Source organism: Lycorma delicatula, chromosome 1 (genome assembly GCF_047948215.1).
Source record: "Lycorma delicatula isolate Av1 chromosome 1, ASM4794821v1, whole genome shotgun sequence".
NCBI classification, from domain to species: domain Eukaryota; kingdom Metazoa; phylum Arthropoda; class Insecta; order Hemiptera; family Fulgoridae; genus Lycorma; species Lycorma delicatula.
This window is the reverse complement of record NC_134455.1, coordinates 108,883,473-108,905,865: the sequence shown is the minus strand read 5'-3', so window position 1 is coordinate 108,905,865 and position 22,393 is coordinate 108,883,473. Positions and strand designations below refer to the sequence as shown.

General features: G+C 29.3%; 1 protein-coding gene and 2 non-coding genes across 3 annotated transcripts in view; all 3 read right to left on the bottom strand.

Moving 5' to 3' along the window:
- Positions 1-911: 911 nt before the first annotated feature.
- The window catches only part of cutlet (chromosome transmission fidelity protein 18 homolog), a 170,434-nt gene continuing 148,952 nt past the window's right edge, over positions 912-22,393 (bottom strand). The window contains exons 20-21 of the mRNA XM_075354703.1: positions 20,515-20,569; positions 912-1,532 (exon numbers count right to left, since the gene is read on the bottom strand). Coding sequence (XP_075210818.1) covers positions 1,435-1,532; positions 20,515-20,569 — 153 coding nt within the window. The 3' untranslated portion in view covers positions 912-1,434. The remainder of the gene's footprint in view (positions 1,533-20,514; positions 20,570-22,393) is intronic.
- Positions 4,054-4,126, bottom strand: TRNAA-AGC (transfer RNA alanine (anticodon AGC)). Its single transcript has one exon. It is a non-coding gene; the product is annotated as a tRNA-Ala (tRNA).
- TRNAA-AGC (transfer RNA alanine (anticodon AGC)) lies at positions 16,247-16,319 on the bottom strand. Its single transcript has one exon. It is a non-coding gene; the product is annotated as a tRNA-Ala (tRNA).

The window sequence follows — 22,393 nt, the reverse complement described above, 5'->3', positions numbered from 1 at the left end:
CAAAAGTCTAAACACTACAGACACAGATACTATAAATACTAAATAAGCTTTATACAAACGTCAACTGACAGTCGCGAACTACCCTATAAAGTACGACACCAGTCCCTCATTGTCGTACGAATCAAAGTCAGCTCGGTAGTTTCTTCCATCAGGCTGCAGCCTTCTCAGCCCACCCTAATTCTATTTACCAAAAATTTTGTTTGATTAGTAAGCATCATAACTCTCAGAGACAGGGACAGAATATAAATCAACAAATTAGTATACACCTCTTTCTGTTATGAAACAATGCGTGACAAACACCTCTTTCAATTCAGCGGGTATTTTGCTTTTCAATACAAAAATTAAACAGAATATTTTTTATCGATTACCTTGCTTATCAGTTATTTTTGAAACATTAAAATAGGAAATATATTTAAATATCAGATGTAATCTTTAATAAATTTAAATCTAGTTTTTCATATAGATTAATCTAATGTTAAGCTACGAAAATATTCTTCAAAATCACACTCAAATTTATAATAAATCCTGGTTTCAATTGAATAAAATATCAGTTTTTTGTTAGATAAAAATCGAATAAAAAAAAATGGTTTTTAAACGAATCCAAATACGTTATTAAAATTTTTTACCTATTTTTAAAAAATGTTATTTTAAAATAAGAAATTTGCTAATAATTCAATTTAAATTAAAGTTGTTAAAACACAATTTATTTCGACCTGATATTTAACTACAAACGGTGAGTGATCTGAAATTGTAGACCATTAAATTTATATAAAAACAGTTTGAACTTCTTACATACGTAAAACAAGATTTTGTTAAAATTTACATCTCCCTTCATATTTACATGATTAATGAACAAACTGTTAAATACCAGTTAAAAGAGTTGTTTAAATATTAAGTAGATTCAAACAATATTAAAAATTATACTATTTATTTAATTGTATTGTCTTTTTAATAACATTAAAAAGACAATACTTACATATCAAAAGGAAAAAAAAATATTATACATTTTGTACTAAAATATGCACAGCGTAAAAGAAATAAACACACAAAATTGATTAAGGCACTTACCTACTAAGATTCTATTCATTATATCATCGTTAAATACAAATATACATTGTCCGTATTGCATTACTTGAACAATTATTAGTTATCGATAAATATTTTAGTATTGTAATAACAACAGTAATAACTCACACGTTATGTATAAGAAGAAAAATCACGAAATAGATGTAACTGAAGTTTGATAAGATCGAAATGTAGAAATACAAATATTAAATGCATACAACGTGAACTTGAAATGTCTTTCTTAAGAAATACTCGCCTTGTAATATTTCTAATTTCAGAATTAAGAAAAAAATGTAATAAATTTCTTTTCATTATTTTGATAATGTCAGTCATCCAATTTTTTCATATATATATATAATCCTATCGATATTAAAATAAGTCACTCATATTAACACGTAATCTAACAGCATTGTTATATCCTTCCTTAAATTTGAACCAAATATCTTTACCAAGTACTGGACCACCATCTGTAAATCACATTAAAAATTAAATTATAAAAAATAATAATAACTATAATATTAATTGATCTTAATTTAATCTTAATTCTCCACTAAAAATACATCTTATCTCCCATATAATGACAAACTGAACAATTTTTTTCATAGATTCATTATATTTAAAACATTTTTTTTATATTTTCCAAGCCTCTTACGACAAATATTTTGGTTTGTAATTTAAAACTAATTTAACTAACGATTTTAAGTTTAGTTACTTCCACTTATTTTATTGCTGATGAAACGAGCAAATTTTTGTTGGAACATAGGCTATAGTAAGACTAAACGCAAAAAATCATTGATTGGTATGATGGTTTTATGCGGTTAAAAATACTCGAATGGTAAGCAGGTTAGGTGCTCCTTATCAGGAGAGGGGTGCCCATTACTCTTTCCTTATGGTTCACTCATTTCCCACTTTCTGTTTTATAGTAGTAGATCTGACCTTGTGTGATCCGTGCTAAGAATACCAGGACCTGTAGAGCACACCAACCTGAGGTTTTTGTTTCTTGTTTACTGGTTACACCATAAACCAAAAACATAAAATTAAAAAAAAAAACACCGAGGAAGAATAAAGTTCACTAGTAATAATTTTCAAGACGAACTTCAAGTGAATAGAATTTAAAACACTTCAAATAAAATATTTTTTAGCGGTGTCTCCTACTTGGTCAGAAATTTTTTTGTGGTTTACGTTTTGAAAATGTTATTTTAATAATATTTAAACTAAATAACGCATTTTATTTTATCGATCGTAATAACTTAATAAACAGATTAAAAATATAACTGTAATTTAATTTATTTTATTAAATTTAAATGACACAAAAATATTTTTCTTTGCTCTTAAACAGGACCACATCCCAACTGGCAGATAACGTTTTCAATGATTTTCACTCAGAGGATGGGTTTTACAAAAAAAATAAAAATTTGATAAATTTAAGGAAGGTTAATTAAACCAGTAGTAAAACCAACAATATAAATTTTAACCAAAAAATAATTAGAATTAACTAAACATCAAGAATTTCCTTTATTGGCGAATAAATAAAAACTCAACATAGATATAATAAAGATCAGAACAAAGTTATGTTTAAAAAAGATAATGATACCATATTTTATACATTAAGAGAAAGAAAAATATGAACTGCGAGTGAAATTACAAAGAAAAAAACAAAAAAAAACGGAGACGCATAACTTGATTAAAAAACTGTAATATCACCGATTTCTTAATTTAGATTTGCCACAAAAGAATTATATGGGTTATGATGATCGCCAACGTCTGCTGAGGACGTTGGAGGTCCTGAGGAGCACCACCTAATGAAAAAAAAATTAAATGACGTATTTCAAATTTCATTCTGAAGAAATTCAAGTCAAGCTCTCGAAATCTGAACAGCAAAGACAAGGGACTAGTTTAATGACAGTGGTTGAAATTAATCACACACTAATAACTTCAGAAAATATTTCCGAACAAATTAAGTTTCTTTTATTACTTTTTTAAAAGTTACTCAAAGATTAATAGCAAACCACAAGTCTTTTTTACTTCCTTGTGCAAAGTAAAGGAAGTATTATGATCGCGAAAAATTTCGGTTTTTACATTTCAACGGAAATACCCACTTTGACCATTCCTGAATCCATTTTGACTAGTTTCGGCGTGACGTCTTTACGTACGTATGTATCTCGTATAACTCAAAAACGATTAGCTATAGTATGTTGAAATTCTGGATTTACGACTGTTGTAACATCTAGTTGTGCACCTCCCCTTTTGATTGAAATTGACTGGACCAAAAGTATCCAAAAAAGCCTAAAATCCAACAAAAAAAATGGATTTTGAACCTTTTCTTAACTGCAGTAATAAGCCTCTCATTGAGAGCTTTTCAAGATATATCATAAGTGGTACTTATTTTCATTGGTTCCAGAGTTATAGCCAAATAACATTTTAATAAATGAAATATTTGGATCTTACAAGGAAAAGGCACATCGGTTCGAATCAGACTTCATCTTTATTTTCTTCAATTTAAATAAATTGATTTATAAATAATTATTAACCTCTGATTGTAAAAAAATGTTACAATAAATAATAAATCAATAATAACAATAAAAAAAGAAAAAATATCAAAAGTTATTAATGAAATAAAATTTTATGTACTTTTCATTTTAAAAAAGTGTGTCTATGTAATTTAATATGCGTACAAGGAAGACATGTGGTTTCTGCATCAGATTTTTTTAACTACTAATAAAACTACTAAAGATATATTTATTTTAATAGATATACAACCAATTCAGAGGTTTTGTTTTTACTACGCTGGAAATTGAACCAAGATCTAGCCGAATATACGAAACGAAACAACTACCTGGCTTCATCTAATAAAAAAATGTTATAAATGCTAATATGTTTTAAGTAATTGCTGTAAGAAGAAAAATTTAATATTAATGCGTTTAAAGTTTAATTTACATTTTAATTCGTTTAAAATCATGGTAATTAAAAAAAAAATAAAAAATAGACTGGAGGCGCCGGGTATCGATCCCGGTACCTCTCGCATGCTAAGCGAGCGCTCTACCATCTGAGCTACGCCCCCTGACATATTACTAGCTGGTAGAAAAAAACACTAAAATTTACTCAACATAAAAAAGTATGAAATTACATTATGCCAGTTTTGTTTAGCTTGCGCAATGAAGCAACGTACTAGTGAGGAGATATATACTGAACGCATAGATTATGAATGTAGCTAACTATATTTAAAGTGTGTATCCATTAACAGTAAAGCTTGTTTTCAATAGGGTATTCACTACAAAAATACTAGTTAATACGTTAGCTAAAATCAATTTTGCAAATAGATTATGTAGGCAATAAATGAATTATGAATCCATCAGGAGGGTCGTCATCTACTATTTAAATGTTTGTTGTGAAGACAAAATCAAGGTTGCATTAAGATAAATTCAAGCAGATATTTTCATCATCGCGATATTAAAAGAATAATAAAACCCCCTGCCGTCAAAAAAAAAAAACAAAACATTATTCAATTCTTCTTTAAATCTATTTTTTTAAATTCGGTTCCAAATTCAAAACAAATTACTAATGCTTAATTGGGCGCCGACTTAAAAAATCGAAAGTTAAAAAAAAGAATTCGATCATATATTTTTTTTAATTTAAAATACGTGAAGGCAGTTAAAAACCAAAAAGAAATCTCGCTACCGTATGAGAAAATACCATTCGAATAAAACACAAAATGTGAGACACATTTAACTCGACAAAAATAAGAATAGGAATAAATTAATTTAATTACTGCAAAGCTTGAGCAGAGGCTGATAAATATCATTTTCTTAACTAAACTTTTCCAACTGATTTTCTTGAAATCTGCGTTAAAATATTCTGGCATTCACGACTTCATAACAAAATATATTATGCTACAAGAACAAGTATAGAGAGAAAGGTCCAAAATTGAAAGATTTTCCCTTTTTAAGGAAGGTGAAAATAAAGATTCAATTATTCTGGGCAATACTTACAAAGATCTAATTTTCTTCTCTGAAATATGAACGAACTCGTGTGTACGGTCTATGATGCATGGTATCATAAAAAATGTTCAGCAAATCAAAAAAACAAAATTTCTAAATACCACCGTTTAGATCTGATATCCGAATTTTTTCGATCCTTGTGTACAAAAATATAGAAGTGTTTATTGAGAGAATTCTGTATACGCACGTATCAGTAATGAAGTTTAATTTTGATTTAATCCTAAGAAAGGATTAAAATGAGAATTAAATTTTCTTTGGCAGCTATTAAATTATTCGTATGACGATATTAAATGTTACAATAAATTGAACGTGAGAGATATTGAAGAGGTACCAGATATTGAAGAGATATCTTCGTTTGACTTCTCGGTACTATACCGAGAAGAGCTGAATTTAAAAAAAAAAACGGAACCATTAAACGATCATGTGTTTAATTCAAGAAAATAATGATGCCATTGATCTCTTTTTTCTGGAAAAAAATTCCACACAATGCACCCCATTTCTTAAAAATTGGAGTTCTTTGGCTAACTCTAAACGGTTTCAATAGATCGACTGGAAAGTGTTTCATTCCTTTTATTTAAATGGTCTATTTAATTATCTAAGGTCATTTTCCAATTTTGGAGGAAGGGACAATAGTTAACTTTCTTTTATACAGTTCAATTAAGAAATTCAATTTTAAACAAAAGTAAAATCAAGCGGTACAATGGCAAACAGCGACAGATTTGTTGCGTGCATGTTATGTAGGTAGGAATATTAAAATCATCATCATTTGGTTATCGGTACTGAGGCAGCTTGAAGCGTTCTCGTCTATTCGCGGTTAAACTTGTGAACACCCTGATTGTTTGACTTCGTTTTAGATTGTGGTATTATTTTTACTCTTTTCCTACATCTTTTAGGCACCTTTTGGCACTGTTTTAATCAATTTCATCCGTCTCAAATATCTCCCGGCCATTTATATCTCCTATTCTGAATCATTCTAATTTATTAAAGCTTATATTCTAGTTCATTCTCATTACTTTATTTTTTCCCCACTCCATCCTGCTCCAAGCACAACTTTCAAATGTCTCTCAACTACTCTTTTCCCCCTTTTCTTAATGTCCATATTTTTCATCTGTACAGGAGTACATTGAAAACGTAATACTTCACAAAATGCTTAAGTTTAACTCCCTCATATTACGAAATAATATTTCTGTCTGACAAATGCTTCCTTAGGCCTTCTTATTTGTTTTTATTTCATGTTAATTTTTGCAAAATTTTGAATTTTTGGTACTTGAGTACTTGTATTGTATTACATGATCAATTCTTTTTGTGCAAAGATTCATTTGTCTCCTATCTTCATGTCAAAAAATAGGGTATGGATTTTTTGCATTTCTCCACGTTTAATGACCCAGGAACTCCAAAAAACAAAAAAAGTGGCATCATTCGTATGAAAGTGTGTTGGCATCTTAGAAGCTTAATAACGTTTGACCGGACTCACCGTTTTCATGAAGTTTGGCACAGAGACTCGTGCATATGAGGCAATTAGTAGGTAAAACTTTTGGGGTCGATATCTGCAAGGGATTGGATAGATAGTTTCTTAGGGCTCAATTTAATCAAAATTTTGCAAACATAATCTTCCTTTATATTAAGCTCAGAACGCTTATCTTACAATTAAAAAAAAATCCTTCTCCCCAAATTTTCCGCCTAATATCGAAAAGTGCTATCTTTTTATGTATTGCATATTTTTTAATCGAGATTTTTTATGTCTTTCTAGGCTTGGTAGTAATATAAGAAGCAACCCGAAAAAAATACATTGGGAGCCACCAGTACTATGGGTAGGGGTGCCGAATAAAGTTTTAAAATATCGATTTTTGGAATTTTTAAAACTTTTTTGGTTTATTTAAACTTTTAGTGATAATATAATAATAAAATTTCGTCATAATTCACCCCCCCCCCACTCAAAAAAAAATTCTTATTGGTTGTTCATTTTTCAGTGGAATTTTTTTTTTAATTTCTCCCATTCAACGTAGAAAAAGTAGAGAAATAACAAAAAAAAAAAAAAACATTCTTTGAAGGTGATTTTTGGAAGTGGGGAGCAGAAAAAATATCCATTTTTTAAAAATATTTTAAACATTTCCATGTATCATTATTTTTCTACTACATAAAAATAAATTAGGTTTCGTGTACTATACTCGATATCTTTGAGCAATACGAACAACCGGTGTTGTTCACGTCAAATCGTCTCCTTTGGTATTATTAGAAAAAATCTGATGTGGACGCCACATGACTTTCTTGTACGCCTATTAAATTACATATTCACATTTTAAAAAAAATAAAAGAACGTCAAATTTTATTTCATTAATAACTTCTGTTATTTTTTGTATATTTTCTTTTTTTTTGTTATTATTGAATTATTATTCATCGAGAAAATTTTTTTACAATCAGAGGTTAATAATTATTAATAAATCAATATATTTAAATTAAAAAAAAAAAAGTTAAAAATAAGGAAGTGAAGACTGATTCGAACCGATGTGCCTTTCCCTTTTAATTTCCAAAAATTTCATTAATTAAAATGTTATTTGGCTATATCTCTGGAACCAATGAAAATAAGTACCACTTATATATCGTTGAAAAGATCTCAACGAGGGCTTGTTACTATAATTAAGAAAATGTCCAAAATTCAATATTTTGAGATTTTGGCTTTTTTGGATACTTTTGGTTCAATCAATTGCAATAAAAAGGGGCGGTGCACAACTAAATGTTACAACAGTCCAAAATCCAAAATTTCAACATCCTACGGCTACTCGTTTTTGAGTTATGCGAGATACGTATGTACGTACGTACAAACTAGTCAAAATGGGTATTTCCGTTGAAATCTGAAAACCCAAGTTTTCGCGATTATAATAAAAATGTATTAGACAACAATAGAAATACATGGTTGGTTAAAAGCATTCTTATTATTAATAATAATAATAATAAATAATATTAACAAATAATAATAATAAATAACAATAATAATAATAATAATAATAACAACGCCCTGAGGTAGGTAATTCCCACGTCCGGAACACAACATCTACGTTCCCCGTCCAGGGCGGTAACAGCTGTACTTACGTACAATACATATAGCTCGCTAACGGGGCTCCGAGTAAATTCCTCGGATATGCTTTTTCCTTTTGACCTGTTTCCATCTTCAGGTCATCAGACCGATTGGATTTTCGGCCACCTGCAGGATATGAACAATTAAACGATTAGGAAGCGGACACATACCATATTTAGAGCTGGCGATGTGGCGGCCAGGGTCAATGTTATTGCAGGTATAACGGAGACCCTTCCGTTGTCAATGGTGCCCATGTATGTCGGTGCATGGGAGCTCTGAAAGCTTCGGTGAGTAGGATCCTGGAGTCAGTGCAGAAATTGCGCATCCGGTCTCTGCCAGGACATCCAAGGACATCCTCTGGTTCCACCGAGTACCGGGTCGGACCTCCAAGGTTAGTAGCCCTGGAGTAGGGATGTACCCCGGTGGCTAGCCTTGCTACAGAAGGGATCAACATAAATGAATAGCCTTGAACAAATAAACGTGGCAGAGAGTGCACGTAAACACCCTCGTTTTGAAACCGCCGATTCACCACAAGCGAAGAGGAAAAAGAGTAAGGAGTTTGATAATATTAGAAAAGATGCTGATAGAATCAGTAGAGATTTAAGAAGAGCTTTGTTTGGAAATAATGTTCCCAAACCACGATTTTTGATCAGTACGAAGGAGAATGGTAACTTCCAAAAGATTATAGTCTCTTCTTAATCGCTAGAGAGATTGCTAATTGTGCTGGTGGTCCTGTCAAGGAAATCCAGAAGACTTTTAATGGATTGCACGTCGAAACTATCAACGACATTCAAAGCCAGAAAAAGTCCAGGCATTGAAGAAGATCGGTGAATTTGCGGTATCTGTCCAACCGCGTAGCACCCTTAACACATCCAGAGGAGTTGTTGTTTGTCGTGATCTTCTAAACTGTACAAAAGAAGAAATAGTACAAGAAATGTCTAGGTCAAGGAGTGACACATTGTCGCAGACTCACTATTAGAAGAAATGGTGAGATTCTTCCTTCGGCCTCGCATGTATTGACATTCATAGGCCTAATATTCCTGAAAAGGTACGAGCTGCCATATATCGGCTTGATGTACGTGCATTCATTCCGCAGCCGATGAGATGTTTTAAGTGTCAACGATTCGGACACACTGCAGCTAGATGTGAAGCGCAGGAAATATGCATATGTGGAAGGAAAACACATAAGGGTGATCCATGTAAAGACCCTGCAATCTACATTAATTGTAAACGGTACCACAACTGTCGATCAAGGAACTGCCCAGTATATAAATTGGAAACGGCCATTCAGAAAATTAAAACGCTTAAAAAGTCAGTTATCCTGAAGCGAAGAAAATTGTCAATTCAGGAACACCTCGACCATCGACTACATATGCAGAAGCAGCTGCTGCTCCTTCCACAACTAAAATTAACGTGGAGCAGTTGCTTAATACAATGGCACCAAATCTTGCGACAATGATAGAAAGAATCATTGATTCAATGATTGAGTCGACTCATCGGACAGAAAAAAGTAAACATAAGAAGGCTCATTGCCGGACTGACGTCGTTGATATAAGACACGTACCAGCGCAGCCTAAAAAACTGGCAAAACCTGTGATTATAACGCCATTAATTGACGTAATGAATAAAAATCTTGATCTATATGGAAAAGGAAAAAAGATCACTCCGTCTTCTAATCACAAGGCTAAGGAAATTGTGCCAAGAGTATAGGAAAAATCTGAGTCTACCGAAATGGAGGTGCAAGTCATTATTGAGAAAGCACCAGAACAGACGATATTAAAACTGTACCTTTAGAATACAGTTTCCAAAAGCTCAGAGAGCAGCTACGGTGAGAGCATCTATATCAACTGGCCCTAGCCTTAGAGTTTGGATCCAGTTCATCAGCCGCCGAAAATGCATCGCTTGCAAGTTTAGATTCAATAGCAACGATGCTAACTGCACCAACGAAGCTTTCATCACCTGATGTAAGTCGGCGAAAGTCATTGGCATCAGAAAGAGAAAAAGATGCCATGTCCGAGGCCTCAGACACACTCTCATCAGAAGTTGAGGCCGTTCGAAGAATGGAAAAACAGTGCAAAAAAGGATGGTCGAAAGGAAAGCCTAGGCGGTAAACTTTGGATTCGAAAGTTGTATTAGAATATGAAATTGTGAATTTTTTTGAAAGTGGGACGGGGCTAATGACCAAAGTAGTCGATGCCCCTAAAAACCTCAAAAAAAAAAAAATAATAATACTGTTTTATATTATACCTTTACAATCCCAATTCATCGATCGTACCAATCACCTTTCCTTAACATACAGCTTACATCCTGCTTCCTCAATTATCCGTTTCGAATATTCTTACTTTTTCATCTACTATTTATCACCACTTTATTACGTAGAATACGATGATTTTTAAAAATATAATAATAAGACTTATAAACATTATCAACAGAAGTATAACAATAGTTTTATGCAAAAATTAACCTACGAATCATGCTGTTTATTTTACGTTAACGTTAGCGACTATTTCAACGAATTTTAGGAGAATTTTCATTTTGTTTTTACAGTATTACTGCACTTCAAGACTCGTGATTTATTTTATATACTGGAAAATTCTGAAAATATTCTGCAGCAATTAAAAATTTATAAATTCTTTAGCATCCTATTATATTATTGTTCATTCTTTTCAAAATTGTAAATTTAATTTAATAATTAAATAGGTTTTTTAAAAAAAATGATAGTTCTATAGTAAGAAAATAATAGAGACGGGACGGACCACCACTTTTTTATAAACACTAAATTTTGAATAAACAGGTAACAACTATAGGTCTTACTATTCCATTTTTTCATAAACAGGTCTGTCTCGAGAAAACGGAAAAATATATCAGACATGTACAGGTGAAAATAAAGAAACACGTTCATATAAACTTACATTCTGAAAAACTTCGTTCCGAGTTCAAGCTTACGAAAGATTTTGCCGATTTCTGTTTCAAGAGTAAAATGAAGCCATATTGAAATTTATTACTAGAACGAGGAGTAAATTTGATTATTTCATACAGTTTGTGATCTCAAAAATTGAATAAAACTGATTCCAGAACTTTACCTCTAGTGTTTGAGGAAATTATTGTAAAATACTTGGTACAGCAAAATACAATATTTTAGGTTTGAAAAAATAACACTTAAATTGTCAGGAAACAAAAGAAAAAATTGCAACAAAATTTTCGGAGAATTTATTCCCAGAGAAACTACAACGGTAAAGTCAATTGAACATGAATAAGACTTTAAGAAATTTGATTTTTATTAAAAACAAAACCGGCAGAAAAACACTGCGTTATAATTTTTAACTAAAACAAAAATCAATTGAATAATGGAAAAGATTCAGGAAAATCCACAATTGTTCCATTAAAAACTTTTTCACGTGCGTGTAATTTCTGCAGGAAAAATTAGCGGAGAAAATTTCTTCTTCGAAAACAAAGAAGGCTGCACTTAGCCGTGAAAGAAGATCGACATAGAAAAGTTTTCTTTTTACTTTGGTCAGAAGAAGTATAACATTATTGTTAATATTAACGTGTGGAACTGTACATACAGTTAAAGACCACAAAGATTTTAAAGATAAATTTTGCCAATAAAATAATCATTAAATATTGAAATGACTCCAATATTTCCCGATGTAACAACATCCTATGTTTTCGGATTACAATAGCTGAAAGAAAATATCCGACGAAAAAAACTGGAATATTCTTCAAGAAAACACGGACAACATTTTGAAAGTATGCTAATTTTTGAGAAGTTATTAGCCGAATATAATTTTAATAAATAACTTATTAATTAAATTAATAAGTTATTAATTTAAATAATAAAAATACTGCAAAATACGATTACTACTAACATATGATTTTCCAAATTAATAACCGTATTATTTTTCTTAATTTGTTCTTTTTCAATTTGATTGTAAAGAAAATTTTAGTTCCCTTCGTATATAATATTTAAAATAACTTGTATTTCAAATGACGCATATAATGTTACGTTAATTATTATTTCAATTGTCATAGATAAATAAAAACGTTTTATCTATCGTTTTCAACAGTAAATTACAACCAACCATCGACTACAAACGTTCATTGGTTTTCACAATTAATGAAATAGTAACGTAAATAGTAAACCTGTCATTTATTATTATTATTATAGTATTATTATTTTGAATAAAATGGATCGCTCATTAAGATTATTTACCGGCCTAGTGAAACGAATGAAACTTAACCTCCGGATATAAACTGTAATTTGACATCAATAAACAATAGTACTATCAATGATAAAATTAATCTATTCCAGATAGTTAATCCAAATTGTAACACGTCACAAATGAAAATCACAAGTGTCATATTTTCATCCATTTGTTAATCCAGGAGGCAGTAAAACGAGTAGGGATGAAGTTGTGACGGGAGGAGCAAGAGGAGAGGAACAATAGAAATTATTTGTTAACAAAACGGAGAGAACGAATGATATAATGAAGAGAGCGTAAAAGGGTTTTATGAGAGAAGGGAGGCACGATGGGCGACGGGGTGGAGGGAGGAAATGAAATAATCACTGTTTTAAAGCCAACAATCTGGCTCTTTAAATACTTAGCAAACTAATCAAAACAGAGGAACAGGATTAAACTTTATAATACTTGAGGGGGTTAATTACTCGATTGCATTGTGGTCAGGACCCTGGTGTAATTAGGGAGACTGGTGTAGCGGCAAACATCATTAAACTCGGAACGATACAACGAATCTCATTATCAAAAACAAACGCAAGCCGGCACAGTGGGTAAATAGTAATGGCGGTGGTTGACGGCGAATAAAGCAGTTAGTTGATATCATCTTGTTCTCGCGCGATCGGTAGCTACCGCATACAACGACGATATCCGATGAGAATTTCGTTAAGATGTTATACGTATCGGTAACGGAATCGATGTGATAATTTCAAATAACTTATATGAAAGTACATAAATTTTGTTTCCAGACAAAAAAATACTGCGAGAACTTTTTCTTCAACATGATATCGCCGCTTTTTCATATAAAACTAAAATAAATTATCTCATTCCCTCGATTTGTATTTGTTTACCAGCCAGTCGCCTCCAGTGGAAACGGTTTTTAATAGACGTCAAAAAAAGGAAGAGGTTTCAGTCTGAATCGTATCTACTGGTTTTTTCTTTTAATCAATATTCAACTTTACTCTTCGTCAAATATAACGATTTTTTTTATAAGTTTATCTAAAGTCGTTGTAAGATTTTTCAACGGATTTTTTTAGCGGAAAAATATTGTCTGTACAGACAGTTTAAAAATATATTTCTATTTTTGTCATCATCGTCTATGTTAATATGATATTTTAAGTATTTTAAAACGAAAATTCAAGGAATAAATACAAAGATTTAGAAAAATTATTAAGCAAATATTTATTCCCACAATCAAGAAAACTTTAGTTCACGCTCGTTTATTAGCAGCCTTGTTACGCTGTTTTTTCTTCAGTACTTTTTTCTTACATTTACCGAGGTTTCTGCTCTTTATTTTCTTACGAATGGCTTCTTTTTTTATATACATGCAGCATTTATTGTAGGTCTACGCCTATATTTTAAATAAACAATCTTGAAAAAAATTATCTAGAAAATAGATCATGATACCATGTCAATATCTAGAGAATAAATCTAGAAAATAAAACAAGTAAAAAACTTCCTTTAAAAGTAAAACTGTTTAAATCTTTTTGAAATTTCGGTACATACACCGTACAGTTCAATAACATTGTTACCAGTTTTTTTTTTAGATTTCTTTCCAATTTTAATAAGCTAAAAAATCTAAAAACATTTAAAAAGTATTTTTTTTTTTTTTAATTTTTAGTGCAGCGTTTTTTTAAAAATAGTTAATATTTATTTTTTTAAAGTTAAATATTTGAACTAAGTTCCATTTTATGTAATGCCAAAATTACAAAGTATCTCATGATGCACAATAATAATTTATAGATAACTATCAGTGAAAATAAAGAAAAATGTTTTATAAATATAGTCCTATAAACCACCTTGGTTTCGAGTTACGACTAGAAAACAATTCGCATTGATTTCTGTTCCCACGGTAAAATTATTCTATAATGAAATTCTTAAGAAACAAATTATAGAACAAAACTTGTGGTTTTGTGTTTTTTACCCGATTTTTTTTTATAGAATTTCCGAAAAAAAAAACAGTAGTAAAATAAAAAAATAAAAAATGGTGTCGAAAAGAATATTTCAACAAATGAGTAAATTCATTTGTTATATTACCAATAAAAACAATATACAAATGTCACACGCAAAATTGAATTTAACAACCACTAGATTAATTGAGAAATTTCAACACTTACAGAATGCGTTAATATCACAATCTAAAAGTGCCTTTTTAGTTTTCTAATGAAGAATATGCCGACATAATTTTCTTTCATATATTTTTTTAATAAAAATGTGTACTATCTGTATATTGTGAACACTAACAGAATTTTTTAAAAGGAACCATCTAAACCTTCAAAATATTTGCTAAATTTTTTTCTTTATTTTTCGCCAATAAAAGATATTCTGAAACTAGTTCCATCTCTTTGTTACACAATTTGTATAAAACTATCATTTAACCTACTTAGAATAATCGTGTCTGAAAATTAATAAATACTTAATTTTCTATACGCACAAGTAATCCAATAAAGATAAAAATTACATATACATATATGTATACAATTAACCACACATCTCAGAAATAGCCTGAGTCTGTGCAAGACTACATCTCATTTACGTAACATACATATCATCCTCACTTCATTGGGTCGTGGGGGGTTCACTAGCTGCACAGATTGCAACGTACACATTAGGAAGATAAGATACATACATATATACTTATAATTTGGAGGCACCGGGTGTCCAAGGATTTACAAATTTCAAGGTTTTTTGACATCGTTCATACACGTCCATTTTCATCGATTGCTTCACGATTTATTCGTAATGGAAGCAAAATATGAAATGAAATAACCTTCGACAAAAACCTAATAAAATAGAATATGAATCTATTCATTATCGATTAATACTTATGAAAAAAATCGATGGGCGGCAATTTACGATACAAAATGGTGATTTGGTGTAAAGAAAACGGTTTTTTTTAAAAAGTGTATTTTATAATGAAAAATAAATTTTCGCGTTTATTATTTCTTTAATGATGTATATTTAAGCTGTTGTACGAAGATTTAAAAATACGAGTATTTTAAATACTCGAAAAATTGAGGTTAAAATCTTAATACGATTAATCTCGGTAATTTTTTAGAAGCCCCAAAATACGGAACTTGTTAACTGGGAATGGAATTAAGACACAGTATGTATCAAAAATTAACCGAAGTGAATACCATATATTATATACGCGTAATTGCAAAAAAAAAAAAAAATAATTAAGGACCTAAAAAATTTCAACGTTAAAGAAACAGAAATTAAATATATATAAAGCTTAGGCAGCAGTTGCCAAATGGCTAAATAGCTCCCTCTCCCATTATATATCTTTTTTCATTCAGGTAGCGGTTATTAATGTTTTATATAAATATCCCAAAATAATGTCATTTGTGATTTTCTAAAAATTAGTCTCCTTAATCTAATAATAGTTTTATACTCATCTTTTAAAAAGTATGCACATATTAATTACCAAACTGGGTTTTAATTTTATTAACAATTACTGCAAACTTAAAATAAACACACTTATACATCATAAATAAAATATACACATATGGAATACATAGATAATTATATATATTTATAGTACTGTTATAATAACAATGAAAAAAAACTGCATAACATATTCTTGATATATTACGATTTTTATATCGTAAAAGATTGAGAACTAGGTACTCTCGAGGAAATCCTATACGGAAATTACCATCTTTATAATTTAACAAAGACAAAAATGTCAGTTATTGTATAACTGAATTGTTTACGCTGTTATATTAATATGTAACTTTTCAAAAGACAGGAAAAAAGTAATATGGTGTAAAATGATTCATGATGTAGAGTATGAAATTCTGAATATGTAATGTAATAAAATTAATTTTTAAATATAATTACATATAAATACTTAAACAAAAAACATAAGTTGGAGGCGCCGGGTATCGATCCCGGTACCTCTCGCATGCTAAGCGAGCGCTCTACCATCTGAGCTACGCCCCCTTCACATACATGTGTTATAACAGAAATTATTAGAATTGGTTCATATAAAATGTCAAAAAATAATTGAGGTTACTGAAGTGAAACTCGTTTGTTATGAAATGATATCTTGCCAAACAGATTGGAGTATTGGGTGGGGATCAAATACTAGAAGGCTATAAATAAGAACGGTGCAGAATTCTAAAGAGAAAGAACTTGTTTTTATTTATATATATATATATATGTGTGTGTGTGTGTATACATATTACACACGAGTATATATATACTTGTATATATTTTAAAAAAATATTTATATATTTTTTTTTTTGAGATAACGGGCATCGACTGGTTTAATCATTCTGGCTTGTGAGAAATGGAAAATTTTTTTTATATATAATTTTACATTTTAGAATAGTCAGTTCTTGAAGATCTCTACCATAAAAAACGTATTGCAGGGATAAAAATGTGAATTAAAATAATTTGTGAAGCTAAATTTTCATATAAATATGAAAAAAAAAATGACAACGATGTTCCTGCGAACTTTCCCTACAATTTAACACAGTTTAAAATTTGACCCTTTTTTCAATGATTTAGAAAAAAATTATTAAGTCTTAGCACCTAATTTCCTTAGGAAAAATGTAAACCTTTTAAAACAGTTTTTAAACAAATTGTAAAAACAAGAAACACTCATTTTTATTTCTAAACACTGATTTTATTAAAACATATTCCGAAGTCCAAATCAACATACTCCACCACACTGTGAATGATTTAACACCACTATTATTTCTAATTTTTCCTATCTTTGGTAAAAAGCACATTAATAAAAAAAAAAGCGTAAACAATTCAATTATTAATAATTACAATTTTTACAATTATAAGTGTTAAAGGTGGTGGTAACTCCCATATAGGATTTCCATGGAAATATCTAGTTCTCACTGTTTTACGATCTAAAAATCATAATATTTCAAAATGTAACGTAATTTTCTTTTACTGTTATTATAGCAGTATTATGTATATATTATTATAATGCATGAATTCCGTACAGCTGTGTATATTTTATTAATGTCTTTATAAGTATGCTTATTTCATTACAAGTTTGCAAGAATTATTACTAATTTACAAAGTAATTTTTTTAAGAAATAAGTAATTTAGTATAAATCTCATCTTTTAAAAATTAAACTAATTAAAAAAAGAAGACATTATGGAATATTTGTACAAAACAGTAATTACCTGCTACCTGAATAATAAAAATAATATTTCAATACTAGTAAAATATAATGGGAAAGGATAATATTTGGCCATTTGGCAACTGTTGCCAAGGCCTTACATTTAATTTCAGTTTCTTTAATGTTGAAATTTTTCAGGTTCCTAATTTTTTTTTCTCCAATTTTATATATACTCGTATAGTATCTACTTCGGTCTTTTTTTTTTGTTTCATACTTACATAATATTTTAATTCCATTCCCAATTAACCCGTTCCGAATTTTGGGGGCTTTCAAAAAATTACCGAGATTAATGGTATTTAAATTTCAACCTTAAAATTTTTGTGTAATACGTTCACACTGCTAAAAGTAAATAGACATATTTAAAAATACGAATATTTAAAATACTGTACAGTAGAACTGAAATACTATTTCGTAAAATGCTTAAATATACATAATAAAAATATACATAATAAAACACACCTAATTTAAAAAATTCTTATTTGAACCAAATCACATTTTTTATAGTAATTGCCACGCATCGATTTTTTCATAAGTATTAATCAACAGTGAACAAATTCTAATTTTTTATTAGGCTTTTGTGGAATGTTTAAAATATATTTATTACGTACGTGTATACTATGAACGACGTCAGAAAACCATTGGAAACTTTCATGAATTTAACTGTACCGTTAGATAAACTCATGTACTTGTTAAATGATACTATTATTAAACATATTTTTATTAAATGGTATTATGATATTATTAAACGATATCGGCAACGCCGATAAAAAAATTCCCAGAATATAACGGTGATACAGTATGTGGTTGGTGAAAAAATGGTTAATTTCGTCGTTTGAAACGCATATAGAAAATTAATTTTTAAAAAACCGGAAAATGCACAATACAATAAAAAAGCAATATCACAATATTTTGACAAAATCTGAAAATTCATATTGGATTTTATTCCAAGCGTAAATTTTTTTTTTATAAAATGCTTTCTTTGTGAGAGTAAATATGCCGACCTTTTTTCACGGTTCTCATTAGAACTAAGGTAATTAATTAATTAATTTAAACATTCAACATTCTTTCATATTTACAACATATATACATTATTATTTATATGGTAAAAACCATCGTTATTTGTTAACGTATTAGGATAGTTTTAAATAATGCCGCTCGCATAAATTTATGAGAATTTTCATTATTAATAAGTGTGAAAAATTTTAACTTAATACACTCTTGCATTAAATGCGCTTCTCATACGATAAATAATTTTAAAGATTCGTTATATTTAATATATCAGCATTGCAGAAGACCTAAACCAAACATATTGATGTACATTTTGAAATTAATAATGCGTCCTGTGTTAAAAGATAACATCAAACAGTGAAAACTGTTTGTTCCCTGCTAATTTACAATTCATTAAAAACATACAACAATATTTCTTTGTATTTTGGTTTTATTGTAATTTAAGTTGCTGATTATTAAGCTAACACGCGGATAACAAATTTAAATTCAACTCATCAACAACGCGTTAAGAACTAAACATTTTCTACTTTATATAACGCGATGTGATTTATTTTAATAAAATAAGCTTTCTATGTTTCAATTTTAACTGAAATTTTAATATATATGGGTGTTGCGCTCCCTGGCCGCTTCAGTGGATCAACTTGGTTTCGAGTTATTCCAATTTTCTTGTGTTCAGCATTTTTCTTACCATATAGGCGAACATTGGTTCACCTAGCTAACATCTCGACTAAGAGTTCAGGATAAATTTTGGGCGATGCCTCAGTAGGTGTAACTTGATTCTCCGGTTGTTTTAAACCATTGACGGCCTCAGTAGATCAACTAGGTTTCGAGTTATTCCAATTTTCGTGTTTTCAGCATCTTTCTTGCCGTATTAATTACTTAAAATCATTTAAAATGAGGAATGGGAGAATTTAATTATTTTACATCACTCACCGAGTATTTTTATTAATTAAAATATATATTTTTTTTGTGTGTAGGCAATAACTCATTAAAAAACACGGCTGAAGTTCGTTACTCATAAAATCAAGAACATGCTTACAGATTTGGAGAATATAGAAAAAAATTAAGATAGATCTATAAACTATACCGATTTACATTATTTTTTCTCATAAAAAATCTTGCTGATATTCTTACAGATATTTTTATGAAAATTAAGTTACATTGTAAATATAGAAGTGTATAATATTTATAAATTACAATAAATAAGTCTTTAGGTTTTATAAAATTAAATTTCTTTAAACAGTAGTAGCACAAGCGAAACGAGCCTTTAGTAAGAAATATAATTTGTTTACATCAAAAATTAATTTAAATGTCAGGAAAAGATTTTTGAAAGTATATGTTTGGAGTGTCGCTTTATATGGAAGTGAAACTTGGACAATCGGAGTATCTGAGAAGAAAAGATTAGAAGCTTTTGAAATGTGGTGCTATAGGAGAATGTTAAAAATCAGATGGGTGGATAAAGTGACAAATGAAGAGGTATTGCGGCAAATAGATGAAAAAAGAAGCATTTGGAAAAATATAGTTAAAAGAAGAGACAGACTTATAGGCCACATACTAAGGCATCCTGGAATAGTCGCTTTAATATTGGAAGGTCGGTAGAAGGAAAAAATTCTGTAGGCAGGCCACGTTTGGAATATGTAAAACAAATTGTTAGGGATGTAGGATGTAGAGGGTATACTGAAATGAAATGACTAGCACTAGAAAGGGAATCTTGGAGAGCTGCATCAAACCAGTCAAATGACTGAAGACAAAAAAAAAAAAAAACAGTAGTAAATAGTAAATTAAAAAAAGAAACAAAATCAATTTAATGAGCTAATCCATTTTATATTAATATTTATGAAATCCGAAATAGTATTTCTGAAAAAAAAAATAATGGAAGTCTTAAGAAATTTTTGACAAACTGATTGTTAAATATATTATTACAGAAAAACTAATTAAGTTAAACATAACAGTAATAAGTATATAAAAACCTAATTATAACTCACCGTCCTCTGAATTATTTTGTTTTTCTATAATTCTTCCAAAGAAATCTTTGCAGAGCTGTAACAAAAAAATCAAATAATAACTGAACGAATACAATTAAAAAAATTATTATTTAAGTAAAATGGTTAAGATTTTGTCAAGTTACAAGCAAATACAAGTTATAAGTAAAGTTACAAGAGGAAAAAAATTCCACGGTTATAAATAAAAAATTTAATTGATTAACAACAGAGAAATACCCAAAGAAAAAATAAAATGATTACATGGATAAAACAGCAAACACGACCATCCAAAAGAGAAAGATTTTTTAAATAAACACGTAATCTTATCAGTAAAGAATCTGACATTAGTCAAATTAATTATTTAAAATCATTTAAAATGAGGAATCGGAGGAGATTTAATTATTTTACATCATCCATCGAGTAATTTTATTAATAATTAAAATATACGAAAATTAACATACGGTGAAATTATAATCATTAAAATAAATTTGAAGATCACTTGGAAACTATAAAAACACCAAGCCTGACAAGTATTGCATGGCTTTTCCGGTTATTAATAATAAAAATAACAGCCGTAAAACATAATAGAAAAAGAATGTATATATTTTTAGAGGTGACGGGAAAAATTTACATACGGTAATTAAAATTTATCTAATTTCTACAGACCTATAATATAAAATGTAAATGAATGAAGTTTATTATGAATGACGACAAGGAAGAAAGAAAACCACATGATTCTTAAGGCGGAATAACCGAACTCAAAATTAGCTGTATACCATGAGATAAATATAAAAAACTCATGTTGTAAAATCAATACTCAAAAGTTATTAATTAATTTAAATTGTACGGTCTCTTTTTCTTAAGTATTTTTTTAAAGTACAAATTTTATTAAATATTTCACCGGCGAATATAGCTAGAATATCTATATTAAAGGAGAAAATACGATGATCATGTCAATAATAGGGTATCGGTTTTTTTGCAAATTTTTACTTTTTAGGGTAAACTATTTCATCTAGACCAAAAAACATACGATATGTATGCATGTAAGTAGTGTTAACCCTGCTTTTGACCTTATAACCCTCGATATACCACACCGATCTTTTTTGAATTTGGCTCAAATATTTCTACTATACATTGATCATAATTCTTTTTTCAAAATTCGTTACAGAGGTGAAGGATATAGCGGAAAAAAACAATTTCGGAGATGTTTTAGTGAAAACTTTATTAAAACAAATTTTTTTACTTTCAATAAAATAAACCAATTTTTTTTTCAAAAATCAACTCGAACTCATAAATTTTAAATAGAAGGTTTTTGTTATTTTGCATTCTCTCTCTTAGGTTTAGATATTTTTTCAAAAATTTTGTAAGTTTATACTTTATATATACAGCTATCTAGAAATGTCTACATTTTTTTTTTTTTAATTATTGACCCCGGTCCTAAAATACAGAAACGTTTTTTGAAAATTTTCTTTTTCTTCTTTTAGCCTGTATTAAGGGGGTTAAGATTACCGAGGAAGATTTTTTAAGCTTAACGTGTAAATGAATATTTTTAGAAGAATCTTCTTAAAATTTATTCACTACCTCTAAAAATACGTACATTCTTTTTTTTCTTATGTTATGTGGTTCGAACTTATAATTTTTATTATTAATAGCCGGGAAAATCGTGCATTACTTGTCCAGATTTTTCTTTATAGTTTCCAAGAGATCTTCAAATTTATTTTAATCATTGTTTTTTCTTGTGATGAATTTCTTTACGATTATTTTTAATAAATCATACGTTCTTCTAACTTTTAACAGGCTCTGTTACATATCGTACAATATATATGACTATTGGAAATATTCCGGAAATTTCATTTACTACTTCGAAATAATAACGTAAATA